Source organism: Anticarsia gemmatalis, chromosome 22 (genome assembly GCF_050436995.1).
Source record: "Anticarsia gemmatalis isolate Benzon Research Colony breed Stoneville strain chromosome 22, ilAntGemm2 primary, whole genome shotgun sequence".
NCBI classification, from domain to species: Eukaryota; Metazoa; Arthropoda; class Insecta; order Lepidoptera; family Erebidae; genus Anticarsia; species Anticarsia gemmatalis.
Genome location: NC_134766.1, coordinates 9,698,467 through 9,720,081, shown reverse-complemented (window position 1 = coordinate 9,720,081; position 21,615 = coordinate 9,698,467). Strand labels below are relative to the sequence as shown.

Below are 21,615 nucleotides of genomic sequence, written 5' to 3'. Positions count from 1 at the left end.
AATGATATTTGATCTGCGGAGGGATTGACGGGTTTATATCCCACGGTTAGGAGACGGTTGCAAACGTTTTTATTATTCCTAATGTGGTTCTTTCTTTTACGATATACGGCTATAACGTATAGCTTAACGAGGAGAAGTTTGACAACCTTTACCATGCATTGACTTATCATTTAGTTTGTCTATAGAGCAGTCAATTCAGAACTAGGAATTAAAAACTACTTGCTGAACGCTAGCCGAACTTTGCACTGCCTAACAGCGGAATCTTAATTATTCTGCATTTTCTTTATAATTTTTCTCTCCAAAAAAATATGCGAATTCGTTTTAGCTGCTCTCGATTTTTCAGATCAGTAGTATATATTCTATCGTTCTCGTATCGCGTATTTGTTATACAAAAAGATTTTTAGGAATCTAAAATTTTCCGTCAAATCTAAAAATAGAGTCATGAATAATTAGAAGATTTTTATTGGTATTTAAAATTCTTAATTTTTCGACACTAATATTAACAAATACAAACAAACAAATCATGACAACAAGTCTTATCCTACTTGTAAACATGGTATAAATACCTGTAACATTTTGTTTCGTGTAAACACCGGGTGCCCTACAAACCTTAATTAATTAAGATCAATCAGATAACCTCTTTACTGTCCCATTGCACACAAGTCTCGTCTCATTTTAATTAACATTTATATATTTCATTTACTGCTCACTCGACAAATTTAGTGCATTGTAAATGTAGGAAAAAATCTCGATGACAGACTGTTAGACACGAATATACATACATGCAAAAAACACGTCATTTTTCCAAAGGGGTATATAATTTACTTCCAGAGCAAAAATGTTCTATTTAAAGGAGAATGGGCAAAATAGTATGGAGCCTGGGCGATCCGCGGCCAAACTTGATTTTTTGTTTTTTTAATGTAGTTTAGTCCTACAATTACCGTGTAGAAGTTTTATTGCCGCGACGCACTTATATGACGAACAAAATACATTTTTGTTTTTGAGCACTTTTAATAGTATAAAAACATATTTTTGGCTTATATTTGGAGATTAAATAAAAAGTACTGTTTATATTATTGCATACAAATGTAGACATTATTAATATTCGAACAATCATAACATGTAAATATATAAATATCGTAACAAGTAAACATCTTGCTCTTCTATAATATATTCACTGAGACGACTTATCTGTCTTGAATGCTCAGCTTAAAAACGAGGCGTTCATAGCCAGTTGCGCTCACTGGTCGGTAAACGATCTGTTGGTTAAGCAACCGTTGGCGCGATCATTCTATAGATGGGTGACCGCATTGTGGTATTTGAACTGAGCTTCTCCGTGCTTCCGAGGGCACGTAAAAAGTCGGTCCCGGTTGTTGTCAACTAAGATAACATTCGGGCGGCTTGAACAACTTTGAAACTAGGTGAACCATATGATAGATAGATACGAGTTACGATTATTGTTCATTTTGATGGCATTGCAATCGTTATAAGAAGATGTAACGTTATTACACAGCATTAAATGCATTACAGACACGAAATAATTGTATTTGTTCTATTAAATTCCATTATATTTACATGTCAATATATTGTTTCCTGAAAGGATTGCAGCGAAACGTTCTTAGTAAAAGTTGTTTCTAGTTATCATTACTTTAATTTGACACTACTTTCATTAATGGCCGCCGACCGCCCAGGAGTGCCCATTCTCCTTTATTGCTTGTATTTAACTTTTTGCTAAATCTTTTTAGGTTATAATATAATCTATACTAATATTATAAAGCTGAAGAGTTTGTTTGTTTGATTGTTTGTTTGTTTGTTTGAACGCGCTAATCTCAGGAACTCCTATTCTGATTTGAAAAAAATCTTTCAGTGTTAGATAGCCCATTTATCAAGGAAGGCTATAGGCTATATATCATCACGCTACGGCCATTAGGAGCGGAGAAGCAACGAAAAATGTTACGAAAACGGGGAAAATTATGATCCATTTTCTCTTATTTGACGCAAGCGAAGTTGCGCGGGTCAGCTAGTAATAGATAAATTTAAACTTTAAATGTCCCATTGCTGGGCAAGGGTCTCTTCCCGGAATAAGGAAGTGGTTAGGCCTCGAGTCGGGTGGATTCTGCGGGTTGGGGACTTTGCATGGCGTCAAAATGCAATATTAAACATTAGGCATGCAAGACTACATCACAATGTTTTCTTTCACCGTTAGAGCAAGTTATAATAATTATTTCTAATACACACATAACTTCGAAAAGTCACTGATCTAGGGTTCGAGGCGTCGACCACTTGCGTGGGAGGTGCCAACTTATACCACTCGGCTATCACTGCACAGTTGTACAAATGTACAAGTACAAAATAAAAATTACGGTTCCTTTTACGTGTCGTTCCCGTACCGTGTCATGTAAAAAGTGGACTTGTGGTTCATTTTTTAACTGCGGCAATATTTGTGTGTGAGCGTGGTACTGGCCTGTGACGTCATACTGTTACGTGCACGATATATTGACTCTTTTGTCATTCATTTATCACTGGTTTTCAAATTGTTGCTATTTTTTACTGTATTTGTGGGGAATAAAATGAAGTTTATGAATATTGTCATTTATGTACTACCAAATCTATAGGTTTATTATTATTTTTTAACCTGACACTGTCTCACTGCTGGGCAAGGGTCTGATTCCAAACGAGGGAATAGTAAGGCCTTGAGTGCACTACGCTGGCCAATTGCGGGACAGGGGATTTTTTGTTGCATGCCTTTAAGAAATGAGTTGATTAATATTTAGGCAAGGTTTCATCACAATATATTCCTTCACCGGTAGAGCAAATGATAATTATTTTTTAATAATACCATTATTATAAAATAATATATTATAATGAATTATCATGTAGATTTATTTACACGTTTAAACAGTTTTTGAACTTTACTGGAGTCCGTATTAATGTATAAAAACCACCGTTGACAACAATATATTCTTAAAGAAATATGAAGGAGTATTCTTTTGTATTCAAATATTTTTGTAAAAATTCCCGATGCTCGAGGTTATAAATTCCTTGGTTGATTATGGTATAATTCTCGATGGGGAATTTGGTAAAGTCTAATAAATCAGACAGTCAGTCAACATTTTAATCTCAACGCCAGTTTTCCGCTTTCAATAAACTTTGTTCAATAATTTTTCCGTTTTGTTTGACGGATTATTTCCATTCAAATCCGTCAGAATGTCAAAAGTATTAAAATTACATAACAGACGATGGAAAACCAACTGTAGTTATATTCTTAATTTATTTGTGGCATTTTGCCTTTAAGAACCTGAAAAGTAGGTAGAAGTATGACATACTGGTGTATGTCATATGTCACGCACCAGCGTTTCACCATTTACAAAGTTAGTCACATGTAGTAGGGGACGACCTTATTGCCATATACGGGGCACGTTACCAAACTTCGAACTACTATTGAGAACATCCCAAAAAAAATACAAAACCCGAGGATCGAACCCCAGATCTCGTGATCAACAATCGACATACATACATACATACATACATACATACATCGACATACATACATACATACATACATCGATAGGTAGTATACACTACCGCCGAGACAGAGGCAATTTTAGTGACATTAAAAAAGTGTGTGTGTTTAAGCCTTTTAAGATTGTAGAATATTAGGTCGGGGAAAAGTCTCTTCGCATTAAAGTATGTATGAACTTGTAATAAAATCTTTTCTCGACACAAAAAAGCTCGCTATTTGGGTACCTCACGAGCTCACTGAAAAAAACCTAATGAACCGTGTACTCATTTGTGATTCTTGAAGCCAAAGAGATTTTATTACAAGTTCATACTCGTACATACTATACTGCGAAAATATTTTTTCCCCGACCTAATATAATCTCTGCTTAACATTCTGTTGTAGTGATTCACTACAACCTTGCCCTTCACATAACAAGCTTCATATATTAACATCTAATATAACACAAGCCACATGTTTTAATACAAATAAGCACACTAAATACACTCCCGATGTATAAACATTAAAAATAACATTGATTATGATGTATTGTTTTGTAAACAATTCAAAAGTGAATTGCGGTACACACACACACACACACAAATGCACACATACACAAGCTCACATATTCATAAATACATACTTGCAAACGTATATAGAGCCTTTTCACACTAAGCGTAGTTTTGGGCGGTCAGGTGATTTCTTACCAAATCAAATAATTTTGGCAAAGCATTAAACAGATCTAAAGGAAAATAGAATAATTATGCTGAATCTTTTGCTTGCTGTTAAACGTACGTTTGTGGTACTCAAAAATTAACAAAATATCATGCCAGTTTACAGTCGATCTCGTTGAAAATATGGCTTGCTATCTAACATCTTTTGGTAACTGTGATTTTCTTTATAAAAATCGGTACATTTTGTACTCTAATGTAACAGTTTAATCATCTATTTATGCCATAAACATTTTTATCTAAGAGTGTGCAGACATCCTAATACTCACACACCTTCAATTTTGCACACACATAAATACGTTTACTTGCACATAAATGTTGTATGTGCTCGCGTGTGTGTGTGTGTGTGTGCGCGCGTATGTGTGTGTGTTAACGATCATTAATTGAATCAACAGCTCCCGTTGAGTGATCGCGTTAAGAGCGGTTTGAAAATGTGCTGTTAGATATAGGATTTAAAATCAGTAGTAATTGCGTCAATATTGTGAATATGATTGATGAGACGTGTAAAGAGAATTAGCTATGAAATCCTGTATATTTTATATTATAATAAACAGGCAAGTTTGTATGGATGTGTGTTTGTTATGTTACTCATCCACATAGGTAGTTTATGATTTGGCTTAAGACACCATTTAAATCTTTTCTCGTGGACGAAATCGCACGTACTTGAGGATTTTAATTTTTTCACAATCGATACAATTTCGTAGCATTCGGCAAAGGGGTGATGAATTTGTTTCTTTTTTTAATTGTGACTGCTGGGCCTCCTCCTAAACGAGGAAGAAGTTAGGCCTTGAGTCCGCCACGCTGGCTAAGTGCGGGCCGGAGACCTTTTGTTCAAGAAATGTGTTACCCAATTTTTTTGGTAATATTTTCACCAAATGTTAGACTACTTTAAATAATAATAAAATGTATCTCTAAAGCAGTAGCCGATTTCATCAAATCCAAAATGTAACAAATTCCACTTCGTCCTTACCTACTTAAGCTGTTCTTGTTATAAGTGGACCTTTAGTCCCTTTTCAAAGCTCTCCAGTTATTTATGCTATTCATTCACTCAATCACTCAATTTCACCCAATTTAAATGTACTTAAGGGACTTGTAAAGTAGACGAATTATTTTAGACTTAAGTGTTTTTTTTTTATATCGTGAAAGCGACTGGTGAGTACTGGTTAAGGTTGTCACTAAGTTCAAGTGTCAATTCGATTCTCGTTTGAAATAAATGTATGCTCCGGTCTATTTGGGTTCCGTGTCTATTATTTGTATGTTTTTAAAAACTTTCTGATCAAACCGTAAGGAAAGAAACGTAAAATCACGCCTTTTTCCCATAAGGGTAGGTGGAAACCAAAGAACGCCACTCGATACGATCTTTACAATCTTTCCTTGCTTTATTCACATTCATAGAAATAATGTGATTAATATGAAAGGGAATAAATTGAAAAATATATAACACTAGCTGACCCGCGCAACTTCGCTTGCGTCACATAAAAGAGAATGGGTCATAATTTTCCCCGTTTTTGTAACATTTTTTACTGGTACTCTGCTCCCATTGGTTGCAGCGTGATGATATATAGCCTATAGCCTTCCTCCATAAATGGGCTATCTAACAGTGAAAGAATTTTTCAAATCTGACCAGTAGTTCCTGAGATTAGCGCGTTCAAACAAACAAACAAACTCTTCAGCTTTATAATATTAGTATAGATAATGTCCTCCTAGCCGATATACGGCTACGGCGGTCAGTTTCATTGAAACTGGCCATCTGTGCAGGACTTTGTTTATAGTGTCCAAGTGTGTGCACAATACACAGGTACACTCTCTATTCCATCACTCTCATATAGTTTGGTGGGACGGATAACCGACACGACCAGTGAGAAGTCAGGCGCAGGACCAACGGCTTTACGTGCTCTCCGAGGCACGGAGGTCTTCGACCTCAACTTCCTAACTCCGGGCAATCTCTAAGAAATTCTTAACAGAAAATCCCAGAAAAGACTTTTTGGCCCGACCCGGGATTCGAACCCGAGACATCTCGCACCGCAGTCGTATATACTACCGACCGCGCCACAGAGGCAGTTGACCTCCTAGCCGATATACGGCTACGGCGGTCAGTTTCATTGAAACTGGCCATCTGTGCAGGACTTTGTTTATAGTGTCCAAGTGTGTGCACAATACACAGGTACACTCTCTATTCCATCACTCTCATAGTTTGGTGGGACGGATAACCGACACGACCAGTGAGAGGTCAGGCGTAGGACCGACGGCTTTACGTGCTCTCCGAGGCACGGAGGTCTTCGACCTCAACTTCCTAACTCCGGGCAATCTCTAAGAAATTCTTAACAGATAATCTCAGAAAAGACTTTTTGGCCCGACTCAGGATTCGAACCTGAGACCTTCGCACCGCAGTCGCATATACTACCGACCGCGCCACAGAGGCAGTTGACCTCTTATAATATTAGTATAGAAGTATAGATTAGTATAGATTTCATTTTTAGGGAATAAGTATCAGTAAAGTTTGTATCGAATAGCAAGTAGCGTCCTTTGTTCTCTACCTATCCTATTTATATGTGTTTTTCGTACTTACTACCTATGTATATTGAAACAAGGCTTGATTTAAACTATGACGTCATACCACGCATTATTACAAATGATTGCCACACATAAACAGTAACTGGTTTCGTCCCACACTTAGCATGACAAAGCAATTTGTAAACAAACTCGGCCCGTGGGACGAACTCTAACTATACTGATTACTACACCAGTGACGTCACTGAGGCTGTAAAGTTTTATACAAAACACGTGTATGCACCTACAAAGGTCCAAATCAATCGTTAAAGAGAATAGCAAATGACTAGTTGACCCACGATACTACGCTCGATCAAAGTGTAATGCCCCTTTCTAGAAAAATCTTATTTTTTTTTACTCTACTCTGACATCTAACACAATTTTTATAACTATGTATTAGTCATATAGATACTACTCTTACAAAATGTAAATACAGTTCAGTTGATATATTCAAAAATCTATTTTTTTGTGTGAGAAAAAATTATTCAGTTTGTTTCTTTATTGATCTTTTAACATTGACACACACACACAAACAGTGTTGGCACAGTAATTTAACACACACATACATAATCAAACGTAATTTGTTATGAACACATTTTTAACATCTTTATTTCTGTATATTATATTTGAACCGTGTCATTATCTACCGTCGTTCGTGCTATTACGTCTCGTTAACCCAACATCCTTTAACCTAGCGAAAATAACCGCAGAGTTCGTCCCAAAAGTTGGTCCCAAACTGGCCCCAAAATATAAAAATAATCGTACCACCGGACAAGGGTCGGCGTAATGTCTTGTTAGGTAAAGCTGCGGAATTAATGCTGAAAACGTATTTTTTCAGGTTATTTCTTAATAGAAACCAAGGTTAGGTTTTAGGCTACTTTGCTTTTCATTAAAGCTTACAAAGACTAAGAGAAAACCCGAAATAATTTTCGGAGAAATGTGAATTAGAGTTCTTAAAATAGACATGTTTCAAGCTTGAAGAATTCTGAGACAGTGATGTGACAAATAAATATTTAAGTGCAAAAAACAAACCAATTTACTTTTAAAGCAACAAGAATTAACAAAAGTGACTAAAACCAAATAAAGTATCTAAAAAACAGTAAAACTAACAACAAAATTAACAACAAAAACAAATCATCTAAAACCAAGATGGCATCTTCAAACGGTAAAGAAAGTGCAAAAATGACAGCATCAATTGACAGTCTAAAACTATCAAGCAAAAACACATCAGTATGTTCTTCAAAACATGCGTCATCAGAATCAGTGCTATCAAGAAAGGAGAAAGAATGCTTGCAGATGCAAGAATGCAAGAAAAAGCTTCTTGCAATGGAACCACAGATTATAATTCGGGACGAAAATGTGGTGTTACGTTCGCCCCCTCAGAAGAAAATTGTTATGCCGCCAGCGATCAACGCCGAGGTAAGCTTTCAATATTTAAATGAGGTAAGGAAGGCCCTGATTCAAAATAAATGGGTTATTACTGGATCGAGAATTAAATGATTATTTGTTTGGTGATTTGAATTGAAATTGATTTTGATTCTTATTAAATCTTGAGTTGAATTTTAATTTAAAGATTAAAATATTAAGGACTGGCTCGACTACTGGCGGGTACAGTGTCATTTCATCCTATTGATTCCAATCCGGATTGGATATATGTATATTATAGATCCCATACTAACCTTGCCTTGACAGTTACAAATATGCTATATATGTATATTATAAATAAAATTGGATAATATATACATAAAATTTAGTTTATTTGTTCGTATGTAATGCGCGTACATTTCAGTGATATATTTTTGTTTACATAGATTTGTTGCCGTTCACTTTTATAAGATTAAAGTTTAATGACGTATAAAACAATTATTTTTCTTCTAATTTAGCCATTTATATTCACAGTAAGCTAGTTTATCGGTGCTTACTTTTGTAAAACTACACTATATTTAACTTACTATTACTGCTTACTATTTATTTATTCAGATAAAATAATTATATAAACTGTACAATACAATGGCGCTGTAGAATTTATTATCACGAATTTTACGGTTATAATTTTCTTTCACTGGTTTCCAGCCAACAGGACACTTAGTCGACTTCAAAGAATAACGGTTTTTTTAGAGCTCAAAAATATTTATACCAGTAACTAAAGATTTAAACAAAGCTCATATTAAACATTCTCAGTGCAGATAACTGAAATGTTAAAGATGTCCAGTATATTCAAGAACTAACCAACTGAAAGAATTACTTAATCCCTACTTACCCTTCATTAAGAGTTTAATGTCATCTTAACTTGCCCAGCTATCAGATTCTAGTTCAATACGGCGCGGAGTTTCGATCGTAAATCAAGGACTTTTTCCGATATGAGCCCCCGGGACGCTGACTTTGTGTGAAATTTGAGAGCACTCGATAATTTGCCGAGTTTAGAACGTTAGGCAACTTTCAAAGTGATTTATTTTTAAGGAATACGGTGGTTTTTTGAGAATTTTGCGCTGTGGGGCATTAATCTTGTAATGGAAGCTTTTTCTTGAAAGGTAGTTTGGGAAATGATCTTGTAATGATGAAGATTTTCAGTGATAAACGCTACGTTATTTTATATTAATACAGGCATAAACGTGAGGAAAAATACGAGAAAACCATCGAAAATCGAACAAAGTAGATGAATTCGCTGCTGATAGGTAATTGAAAAAACCGGCCAAGTGCGAGTTGGACTCAAGCACGCAGGGTTCTGCATCAAAAAATGAAAAAAAAACACGTTTATTGTATGGAAGACAATGCATTGTTAATGAATTACATAACAGTAATAAATGTTATGAAATGTTTAACAACAAAATAGAAAGATCACTCTAATTTTAAACACATTTTGTAAAAGAAAATCTTTCTACCCAGCTTCAAAACTTATTACAATTTCACTCCACTATCTGAAAATCCTTTAAAACTGCTAAAACAAATGTATTTTTTATTCGTTTCGTACATATTATTCAAGTGAAGGCGAGACCTATGTTAATATGTACATTTTTAACACGAGTCGACTGTGTTTATAGACGAATCGGAAAAGATGGTGGAATTAAAGTGACAACGACTTGTATTTTAAATAGCTGACCCGTACAACTTCGCTTGCGTCACATAAGAGAATCATAATTTTCCCCGTTTTTGTAACATTTTTCACTGTTACTCTGCTCATATTGGTCGTAGCGTGATGATATATAGCCTATAGCCTTCCTCGATAAATGGGCTATCTAACACTGAAAGTCAGTAGTTCCTGAGATTAGCGCGTTCAAACAAACAAACAATCAAACAAACTCTTCAGCTTTATTATATTAGTATGGATATACGGCCAGAGTTCCAAAAAGGCTCTATTTAAGCTGGTTTAACATCAAGGCAGACTTGTTTAAAATAAACCTGACGTTCATCATCTACAATTTTAATCTCACGTAATATGTATGGGTCCTTTGCTTGACTCGGGAATCGAACTCTTTGTGGTATCATATTTTGGTACAGGTTGGACTGGCTCCGTGGCGTAGTGGTTTATGTCGCAATGCCGCTACCATTGCACCGGATCGTAGGTTCGATTCCCACATGGAACTTTTATTTATGCGATCCACAAACAAATAATTGTTTCGGGTCTGGTTGTACTTTGTGTCCGTTGTTTGTATATTTGTAAAAGTCCCCGCGACAAAAGTGCAATAATTAGGGGAGGAGTTGTCTTTTTAACAAAAAAAAATATGCAGATAGGCAAAAATTACCTATATAACAATTATATAGGTAATATCTTCCCATTTGCAGCCTCGTCCGCATTATATCAATTTTAATTTCCCGCGATTGCCACCATCTAGATTAATGTAGATGTACGCTATCTTTCAATCAAATACTCCTGAAATATTTTCAGCATCAGATATAACTTTAACAGATAAGTAACAGAAATATTTATTTACTTTCAAATTTAAGGCAAATAATACATTTTACTGTGTACACAATTGACATTTGAAAATAGCTAATGACTATCGGCAGATTTATGGAGAAAAAAATGTGATAAGCGAATGCCACGCTGTGTCTGGTCAAAACAGCACTTCTAATGACTACAAGTAATTACTTCAATGCCCGATTTTATCACCTGCAGACAAGTGTATGATTGCTTATCAAGTAGAATATTGTAAAATCTGTTTATACATTAACCGACATTAATTTATCAATCTGATACCTTATTCGATACTTTATTATGTATCGTGAAACTGTTTTCCAGATTTATATATCAAAACCAAAACATCAGTCACGGAATTAGTGTCTACAATTCTTGTCAAGAATCACTCTCACTAATGTGAAAGTGTTTTATTGACAAGACTGTAAATAAAGCCCGATCATTGACCTCGCAGTGACCTTGTGAAGGTCGTCCTTAAGATAAGAGTCTGTTTATTTACGACTGTAGGTTCTGATTCCTGGTTGGCATGCGACTAGTACTATAGACCTTATCTGAAGGGTTATAGTAAGTAGTAAGGGCTTTACCTATCAATCAGACTATCCGATTTCAGGCTACCGCTGTAGTGGACAGCTATGTACGTGACTGTACGTAAAAAAATATAAGAACTCGTTTTTTTTAAAGACAAGTCCCCCACTTGCTCTTGTATTGCGAGGCTTTTAGAAACATACAAACAAGGGACACAAAGTACAACCAGACCCATAACAACTATTTGGTGTCGGAATCGAACCCATGACTTCCTGAAGCAATGGTAGTTGCGTGGCGGTCACCTTAACCACTGCGCCACGGAGGTCGTCAATATGACACACATAAAAAAATAAAGACAGATAAAAGCTTAAAGGTCATGGTCTGAGCATCCCCTTCCTTATTTGGCCAAGGTGGCCCATGACTTGACCCCTCAATAATTTCAGGAGGAGACCCTTATATTGTAAGCTTATTTTATCTACTACTCTTAAAAAAATACTCTTAATATTTTTTTTACTAAGATGATAGATAACTAGCATCTTTTCAAATAAACAGCTATTTAATTTCAAGTAACATCTTTAAAATTAAATCACTAAGACGATCTTGTGCATTTACTTTAACTAAATATTCATCCGAAATAAAACTATCTCGCGTTTCAAAACCCTAATAAAGTAATGGACATCTTAACTGATTAACTTAAAACCTTTTACGAGACGGGTTTAAACCCGGGTTTATTTCATTACCCTCGGATTTTCTTGTCGTAGTGAATTTAAATTTAGTTGACGTGTGATTTGAGACGGGTTAACGAATTTAATTTTGTTTAGAGATTGACTTTGAGTTAAGTGATGGTGTCTTAGGTTTGGATATAGATGGATAAGATTTTTTTTAAATATTTAATGTTTTGCTTGCGCTAATATTTATTGTGTGTTAATTTTCCTGGGATAAAAGCTATTGGACTGCAAAATTTAGCCTCTAATGGTACACCAATAGCCGTGAAAGCGTTAATGACACATTGCGAACTAAATTTACCTTCTCATTTACAATAATATTATGATAGTCCTGGGTTCAGTGCCATCGCTTCGTAGATTCCTCTAAAAAAATATTTTTTTATCTGAAGTCATTAAATAGGTACTTACATTAGTTCTTAAGTATATATATATAATTTTATAAATGGACACAAAAAACTTATAACATAGGTATTTGAACAAAAGACTATTCTAATATTGTACCAAAAAAACGTTTTAAAACATTTCTATAGATTTATACGTGCCTAGGGACTAATAATGTAACTAAGAAATTAGAAGTACATAGTAACTAAGTATTCTAAGTAACTTGGTCTCAAGGGAGCGGTAACAATTAAAGTTGCGTGTGACGTCATCAAAGTTGCGCGGTAAGTCGCAAATGAGTTGTCGACTTATAACGACTGATTTGCAATTATAATTAGAGATTTTGGTGAGAGGCATCTTAATAACGGTATGGTGGAAAACTTAATTAAGAACTATAGTCTGACAACTTAGCAAAAGGCACTGTTATGTACAATTAATTTAAATTCTAAATTAAATTATACTTCTATTTATTTGTAAAAAGTAGCTGCATCCAACAACGGGTCTCTGATGCTCTAAATTTTGAATTTCGTATACTTTCACTAACGTAGCTTGCATACAAGGCTTTCTAGTAAGTTGTTTTACTATGTAAATATTGTTTATTAAATAAGCTACTGAGAGTTCACAAGACGTTCAACAGAATTAATCAATAAAATATCTTAAAATATATTAATAAATATAGAATGTGTTTCGGTTTCACGGCAAAATTTCTGGACCGACTTAAATAAAATTTAGCGGCATCATAGACTGTTATATCCTAGAGAAGATAGGAAGAGAATAAAAAGGCACTTTTTCAAAAGAATCCTAACAATTTGGGTCTCTAATATTAAGATTTGTTTCATCATTGTCACTGTGTCACCTGTTATTTATTAAACACATTACAACTGCGACTTTCTTCAAAATAATTTATAATTTCACGTCACATTTAATTTCTCCAAACTGAGGCGTTATATAAACCTATTCGCAAGTAACTCTCTGGAAGCGTGGTGTCCTCGCTTGTGCCGGAAACTTTCAAACTCCTGCCTTCAAACTTGTGGTTCACTAACAAAATTATAAAAACGTCAGCTTCCTACGTCTTATGTTTCAGTTTAGAGTACGCGTCGTTTGACTTTGTGTGTCAGAAAAGTTACTGCGACGAAATAAAAATACGATATATAGGCAAGGAAAACTCCTTTTCCATAGCTGCAGTGTCCCACAGTATGGCCATCCCCTACATCCCAGATGCCTATACCATTAACCTGCATATAACCACTGCCTAAATTCTTTCCACTTTCCAGTTTAACGATCCCAAGGAGGGCTAAAGTAAGACAGGCGGCCGGTTGTTAAGACATCAGACGAATTTCTTCCATAGCATGTTTTTAAAAAAGATTATTGTGTGCTGACACCACGTAACGCAGAATAAGATGATTAAAAAAGAAGAACAGGTGTAGGCAAGGAGTGTGGCTGACGAAGAAGTAACAATTATAGCATTCTACCGTTCCTTAAACGTATTATATATTATTTATGTTACATCCAGCACATATTTTGCTCATATTATTACCAGTTGCGTCCTAAGGACTGTAAACTATTTGGTACCATTAGTGTAGTGTAGGCATTCTTTTTAATCTCAACCAGCTAACACGTATTGCTCCACTCGTACAAAAAGTACCCGGGAACAGATTTTTGAAGTAAAAGTAGCATATACTAGGTTCAACATTTCAACGAAATTGATTCAGGGGTTTAGGTATAAAATCGTCACAGACATACAGACAGGCTTTTGCATTTATAATATTAGTACATATACAGAACAGTAATAAGATAGCTACCACTTTTATTCCCAGTGTTTGTCCGTGACAGTGAAACTCCCTCAAGGCACACCCGTATCCCGGACTCTCACAAAGGCTTTTATTCCTTTCTTTAAAGGCTTTATTTTATGAACACTTCATTATTTTTTATTGAGAAAGATTAACTTGGATTGGTTGGTATAAATTATTTTTATATTTTACTTCGGATAATGTGGAACTGGTGTTGCAGAGCGGACAAAATTTTATGAAAGAGTAGGTATTTCTTTTTTATTAGTTCACACCTTCTTTGAGTGAATTGGTTTACATTTCACGAAAATCAATAATAATATTATGTCAAAAGGTTTCACAGTTTAGAGAGAGATTGTCGTCTCAATTTCAGTCTAGAAAACAGACAGAAAAGTAATTAATAGACTTTGCGTGGGAATCCTTCAGTGTTGCGACCTTTCTAAAATGAGACTCTTGATTAATTAATCTCTTAATATAAAAGTGACTTATAAATAAACAGATTTTTTATTCTATGTAGTAGTTAGTGAGTATAACTTTGCGTTATGTTCAAGTATAAGACAGCTGTAATTTGAAGGCCTCCGTAGTGCAGTGGTTAAGATCAACAAGCCACTACCATTGCATCGGAAGGTCGTGGGTTCAATTCCCACATGTAACAATTCTAAGTGCGGGAAGTTTCTTTAAAAAAATTTCAATAGTTTAACTTCTCATGTGCAAAAAAATCCTTAACAATAGAAATAAAAAAACATTTTTTTACATGAATCCTTCGTGTAAACATTCTTAACTATCTCCCTACGAAAGTGTCGAAGTGTAGCCGTGACGTCATAAATCATAATGTGTGGCAACACTGGCAACCCCGTGCCTGTCTCGCAGTGTTACCAGCTGTGAAAATATCACATTTTGAAGGTTGCAGCTGTGTTTATGATTTGTTTTGTCTGGAGATTCTGTTACATGATTATGGGTTGTGATAATGTCATGTTTTGTGAAATAATACACGTTTTTTCAGTAAGTTTTCTGGCTTTTCTTTTCATAAATGAGAGAAAGAAAATAATGTCAAAGTTTTTTTAAAGCAACACGAAGGTTTGGCTTTGATATAATTATTATCTGTAGCTTTGTCTTTTATGTTTTAACGCTAAATTTATGAATCGATTAATTTATTAAATTGAAGAAAAAATAAAGTAGGTACCTTTACTTTTTCTTCAATTTAATAAACCCGCGCGGTTCTAGTCACATCTAATATGAATATAATAAAAAAGATTTAGGTGTAGATTTTTGCAACAAAAATGGCTTTATATCGAACCTGCGTCAAACTATCACTTAAAACTACATCAAAATTGATTCAGCGGTTTACCTGTGAGAGTGTAACACGAGAAAAAAAATCGTAAAACTTCCAAACAACTCGAATAAAAATCCGTATAATTTGTTAACACAACCTCCCTAGCTATGAAGTAAAGCAATTGCTGCTCCACTCCGCCATGGCAGGCCTACAATAGGGAGTGGCATGGTAATCTAATCCCGGATAAAATGTACAACAATGTACGCATGTATTGCTGAGCTGTATTTCCCTTTAAGTGTATAGAGATTTATGTAGCTATAGAAGTTTGAACCGATAAGAATTGTTGAGAAATGAATGTACAAAAAATGTCTTACCGAAGGGTATCGTTTTATCCCAGGTAACTGGGTTGCGGAGGTCAGGTAAGCAGTCGCTCCATGTAAAATACTGATATTCAGCTGCATCCGGTGAGACTGGAAGCCGACTCCAACATAGCTTGGAAGAAAGGCTAAGCTGATATATATATGTATATGAATGTACAAAAAATGTATAGTTACTTGTTCTTTTGAATAAGGTCAACTCCAGTTAGTGGTTGATTTTTGGAGGACCTTATTACTACAACTTCGCTGTCTGTCACCAGTGGGATTACCACGTATCTCAGTTGACAACTTATGTGATAAAATGTACAACAATGTACGCATGTATTGCTCAGCTGTATTCTCCTGTAAGTGTATAGAGATTTATGTAGCTATGGAACTTTGAACGAAAAAATGTGAAAATGGATGTAGAAGAAATTCATCGTGGGCATTTGGGTATCTGAATTGGTATCTGTCCTAATTGATACCGCTAATTTATTTTGTAAATACATACACAGAACGATGTATAGTCTAAATAATAATATATCGTGCATACAAATGTTGCTATAGTCTCTCCTAAGTTATCGGACTAATATAATTTTTGAATTATTTCAATAAAAACACGCACGCCAAATAATAACTTAAGTTTATAAAAAAAATTTTAGAATATGAACGCTACTTTAATATTGAATGGAATTCAAATGCTGTCATAGTTTGACTGACGTGACAGGTCTGCAAATTCATGTAATATTCTTTTGGGTATGTTCTTAACATTTATATCTTACATATTTTATTTTAACCTCTATTGTTGTATGACCCCAGAAAGAAAGAATTTAAGTTCTAAATAATACAACCATGATCATTATAATTCACACCTCTGTTCTCTAATAAAATAAAGCATTAATTTAGTATTCTACTAATTACAAACTAAAAAATATAAATATTCATTAAGATCATAAAACTTGTCCCAAAGTCTTTCACTTGACACGTTTAACCTCGTCGCCGACAGATGGCGTTGTACCGTCAGTTCCCAGACGATTACTTGCATTCAATTTATAATCGCCACCTGGACGCTCTCACGATGTTCAACCTTCGAACTTAACGAGTGAGGCGAAAGTTTTGCTATATGTATGTCTCTTTCTAACTGTTATATACGAAACAAAGGGTTTTGTAAGTCAATTCTTGCTGTGAGTTTGGTGGAAGTTGACTGTTTTTTTAGCATCTCGTTAAAGGTTCCATAAGTAAAAAAAGATTTTTTATTATAGCAGTAAGGCCTAATTCTCCCCCTCGTTTAGGAGGAGACCCTTGCCCTGCAGTGAGTCAGTAATGGGTTAAAAAAAAACAGAAGTATATATGTACATCTTCTGTGAAAATTTTAACTCTTTTATTATAATGGTTCATGAGATATAGTCAGGCTACAAACAAACAGACAGACAGACGGACTGACAGACAGATAGACTGATAGATTTTTACTCTTTGGGTACGGTACTCTAAGAATCAGACTCACAAGAGACTTACATTTTTGGATACGTATCACCGTATACGAAAGGAGTATTGGCCGAAACGTCGAGTAATTAAAGGAGCATCATAAAAGTTAAAACTATAAAAATTTTTAGTCGCGGTAGTTTAAATATGAACCTGAGTTTTTGCTTTTAAAAGGTGGTAAAGAATTGCCATTTATCGCGCCCTACACGGTGTCCCATCTATGTACTAACCCAGCCAACAATCACTGTGTTTTTCATTTAATAGAAAAATATAAAATGTCTTCGCATAATAATCTTAAAACCTTGAGTTCAAATATCGACATATAACTATAAAGTTGAAGCTCTTAGACTATATCGCAGGAAAGCCTTATTACGTGCAACCCGCCAATCTGAACGAGCTATTGAAAACGACCAGTTTCCGGCCGTCGGCTCCTAGCCTATTTGAGGTCAAACATTTTCAATAGCAAGTCTTAGCTTGCTATATTGTATGATAGAGACTTACGAAAATATTTGGTTCACTGGATAATAATATAATAAATACGTATGTTTAGTTAACTTATTAAACAAAATACAGAATGGTAATTGTTGCCTTTTGACAAAAAAGTACTAGATTGATTCTGATCAATATTTTATTATCAAGTAACGAGAATTCGACACCAAAAATTTTATATTCAAAGTCAAATATGTTTTATTTCATTAACTATAAACAAGTATTTGAAATGGTCATAGTATTTTAAATCTACCACCGTTTCGGAAAAGCTGTTGCTCGTGAGAAGAAACGGCAAGAAACTCACGGCTCTTTTTTAAAATAAGCTAATCAAAAACAAGCTGATCACTTTTTCATTAACCGTTTACTGATAGCTATTCGTTTGTCTATAGTTAGATAGATTTTAGTACGAAATCTAAAAGAAAACATAGATTATTATGTGTTACAAGAAATAATTTCGTGCGGGCAGAATTGCAGACTAAAACTAGTGGTTATCTAAAAGGAGAATAATATTTTGTTTACAATGTGTAATGATTTGTATCCCTTTGAATCCTTGCTTAGAGCCTGTATGAAAACATTCATTTTCAGTGAGAGATTTTATTTCCTTTGGCGACATATTTATATTATTTATTACACTTACTGAATGCTAATACTACGCTATTCAAAAGCAATAAATAATATTACATGTAGGCATTTATTACATAAGTTACATTAAAGCTGTATATTTAAGATATTAAGACAGTTTTTAACAGCCTCCGTGGCGCAGTGGTTTAGGTGGTGGCCACGCTACTACCATTGCGTCGGGAGGTCGTGGGTTCGATTCCCACACGGGAAAGTTATTTGTGTGATCCACAAATAGTTGTTTCGGGTCTGGTTGTACTTTGTGTCCGTTGTTTGTATGCTTGTAAAGGTCCCCGCGACACAAAAGCAATTCTTAGTGCGGGAGTTGTCTTTTTTAAAAGAAAATAAAAGTTTGTTTTATCCTAGCTATACTTGTACGGTATGTTCAAGTCCTAAAAGGCACTTGACATCGTACTGCTTCAAAGACCTTTATCCAAGATAATATAATAGCGATAACGAGATTAGGAAGGATATAAACGAATTTGTCGGAAAATGGAAGGGTTACCGACCTATCGACGTACTTCCACCCTAATCAAATTATCCTTCGATCTTCAAGAAAATTTGTACTATACTTAGTAGCTATATGAATAGGTGTAAATATATCATAAGATAGGTTATCTTATGTTATATTTACACCTATTCATATAGCCTAATTTAATGGAGTGGCGATGATACATAAGCCTTTTTAAAACTCCAATTTAACATCTAAGAAGTATTTTTAACCTGTAACTGTCCCACTGCATCCTGGGTGAAGGTCTTCCGAACAAGGAACCTGATAGGAGCGCAAGATTTCATTATTTTCTTCAAAAATGTTATTTTTGTTAAAAAATACATTGACCTGTGAGGAGCCCTCTTGTGAGGAGTATACCCGAGTCTAGCAGTGGAAAAGCAATAATATTTTTTCTAAACCCAGTCGATATTTTTGCTATTTTTTTAGTACATACGCAAAGTTTTTTCAAAGAAAATTTGTGAGATTTGTGAAATACATTAATAAATCATACATCACATATAAATCAATATCAAATCATTTATTAATTTAGGTCAAATGCTGACACTTATTATAGTCAATGATACAGAAAGTGAATTTACCTCGGCAAATAAACAAGCAAACAAACAAAATATTCCCAAATCATCCTTGTGTCTGTTAAAAACTCATTTAAAAGATAATAATCTACAAAAAATTGGGGTAGCCATTTTCAAATTAAAATTCTTGACCCCGAGCAGTAAGGACCGAGTTACTGCCTTATCCTGATCGTAAATCTGTACTTTATCTAAATTTGTATCGATCCCGATTTAGCTATAGCATCCGTAGGAGATCGTAAATATTTTTGGCAAAAACAAGATATGATTTTAAATAAAAGAGTGACAAATGTTAATTTTAGTATTATTTACGAAGGCAGGTTTAATTACCAATTAATGTAATTTAATTATTTCCCGACTTCCCGTGTCATTTTCTATTAAGTACCTACTACTTTCTGTTTTTGATTTCCACTTTTAACATTGAAAAAAGATAACCAAATAACACACAAGGTATCAATAAAAAAAAATACACAAAATGCAATTTATCATCGCTACTTACTAATCAAATGCTATTTTGCTACGGACTGCTATTTTGCAGAAGCAGTACACGCTATTTTCACTACAGAAGCGTCTTGTTAAACGAAATAGTAGAGAATTTACGATGTTAAGATTTATAATGTTTACATCTGAGGTTACGATGCGAACTATACGCTTTGTTTAACGGAACTGTCTTCCGGGAACAAGGTTTGTGTTCCTTTGTAATAAAATCGTGTTGATGTACAGTAGATATTACTAGTTTAAGCTCGCGACTTTGTCCGCGCGAAGAGATATCCTGAAGTAAACGATCTATGGGCTAAGCAACATTGGCGCCATAGATCGGTTGCGCGATCCACTACAATTGGAACCATTGAGTATCGAGAGTTTGACATTAAAAATGTACTGCCAAAATAGTTTCTACGACGTCCGCTAGAGGTGCTTATCAGATTTTCATACAAAACTTTCGATAGCTAGCCGGTTGTCGATACTTGATAGTGTATTGGAAAATCGGGCTACAGTAACCGGCATATCCGAGCTTCTGAAGGCAGGTAAAAGTCAGTTACAAGCGGTTAAGCCTTCGCATATTGATACTAGGTTCATTTCTAACTGTACAATGAGTGTAGGAGATACTATATTCAGAAAGACAAACCGAACTAGCACTTACTTTAAGTCTCGATAGGTATATACAGGGAATAACAGAAACTGTTGGCCAGTGTAATGCAATGCTACCCCATTTGCATTGGCAATTGTGTGGTCATTACTATGCTACTGACATTATTCTCATGTTATCTTGCAGTAATAAGGAATAATTTTTAATTTATACGGAATATACCTAATGTCATGATTGTCATGATAGAACCTGGCATTAATGTAAGTGATTTATTCTAAGGACTAACACCTAAACAAGGATATTTTTAAAGTTTTGAGGTAGTTATTCATTCTAATATTATTAAATATTTTGAAAACTGTCTGTTTAGCCTTTTTTTTATAAAGCATTTAGATATAACATATCCCGTGTATAATAAAAAAAAATTGATCAGTACATGAAAAATACTGCGAGCACAAATTGTAGATTAAACTGCATAAAAACCTTGGCCTTCACAATTCAATGCTTATCCTTTATTTTTATTTTAGACATTTTCTTTTATTTAGACCTAAAATTTACCTATTACTAAAAAATATTTCAACAATTTACATAACTACAAGCTATGCTCGATAGATGTCGCCGTGCAATTTAAAATACGCGAGCAACTAATTTGAATATTAACGGCCACGGTTTATTTTAACGGCTAGTCGACTGTAATTTAATACAAAGTGGTTGAATCTGGGCCACGATACCGACAGACAGGTCAAAAAGTATATGATAATGAAAAGTAAATGAAGCATTAAAATTTTTCCTTTAAATCGTTGGTGCAGTCGGACATACATATATTATATGTCTTAGAAATAAAATAGTTGATATAACTATTTTATTTCTAAGACATATAATTATAATATATGACTAAAGGCCCGTTGATAAGTTTTGGATAAGGACCTTGTAACTTTATTTATCCATATGGTAAAGTCGATTTCGATTTAGGGTGCGTTTAAAAGTATTTTCTTCTTTGATTATCTAAGTGACAATCATACAAAACTAGCATATATAGCCTATAGCCTCCCTCGATAAATGGACTATCTAACACTGAAAGAATTTTTCAAATCGGACCAGTAGTTCCTGAGATTAGCGCGT

General features: G+C 34.5%; 1 protein-coding gene across 6 annotated transcripts in view; it reads left to right on the top strand.

The window, feature by feature from the left end:
• LOC142982569 (inactive dipeptidyl peptidase 10) overlaps window positions 1-21,615 on the top strand; it is a 533,383-nt gene that overhangs the window by 397,920 nt on the left and 113,848 nt on the right. For 2 of the 6 annotated variants that reach the window (XM_076129123.1, XM_076129124.1), the window contains exon 2: window positions 7,619-8,199. The exons of 3 other annotated variants lie outside the window; for them this stretch is intronic. In XM_076129123.1, the coding sequence (XP_075985238.1) occupies window positions 7,930-8,199 (270 nt within the window). In that variant the 5' untranslated portion in view covers window positions 7,619-7,929. The remainder of the gene's footprint in view (window positions 1-7,618; window positions 8,200-21,615) is intronic. One more of the 6 variants, XM_076129126.1, reaches the window with a different exon arrangement.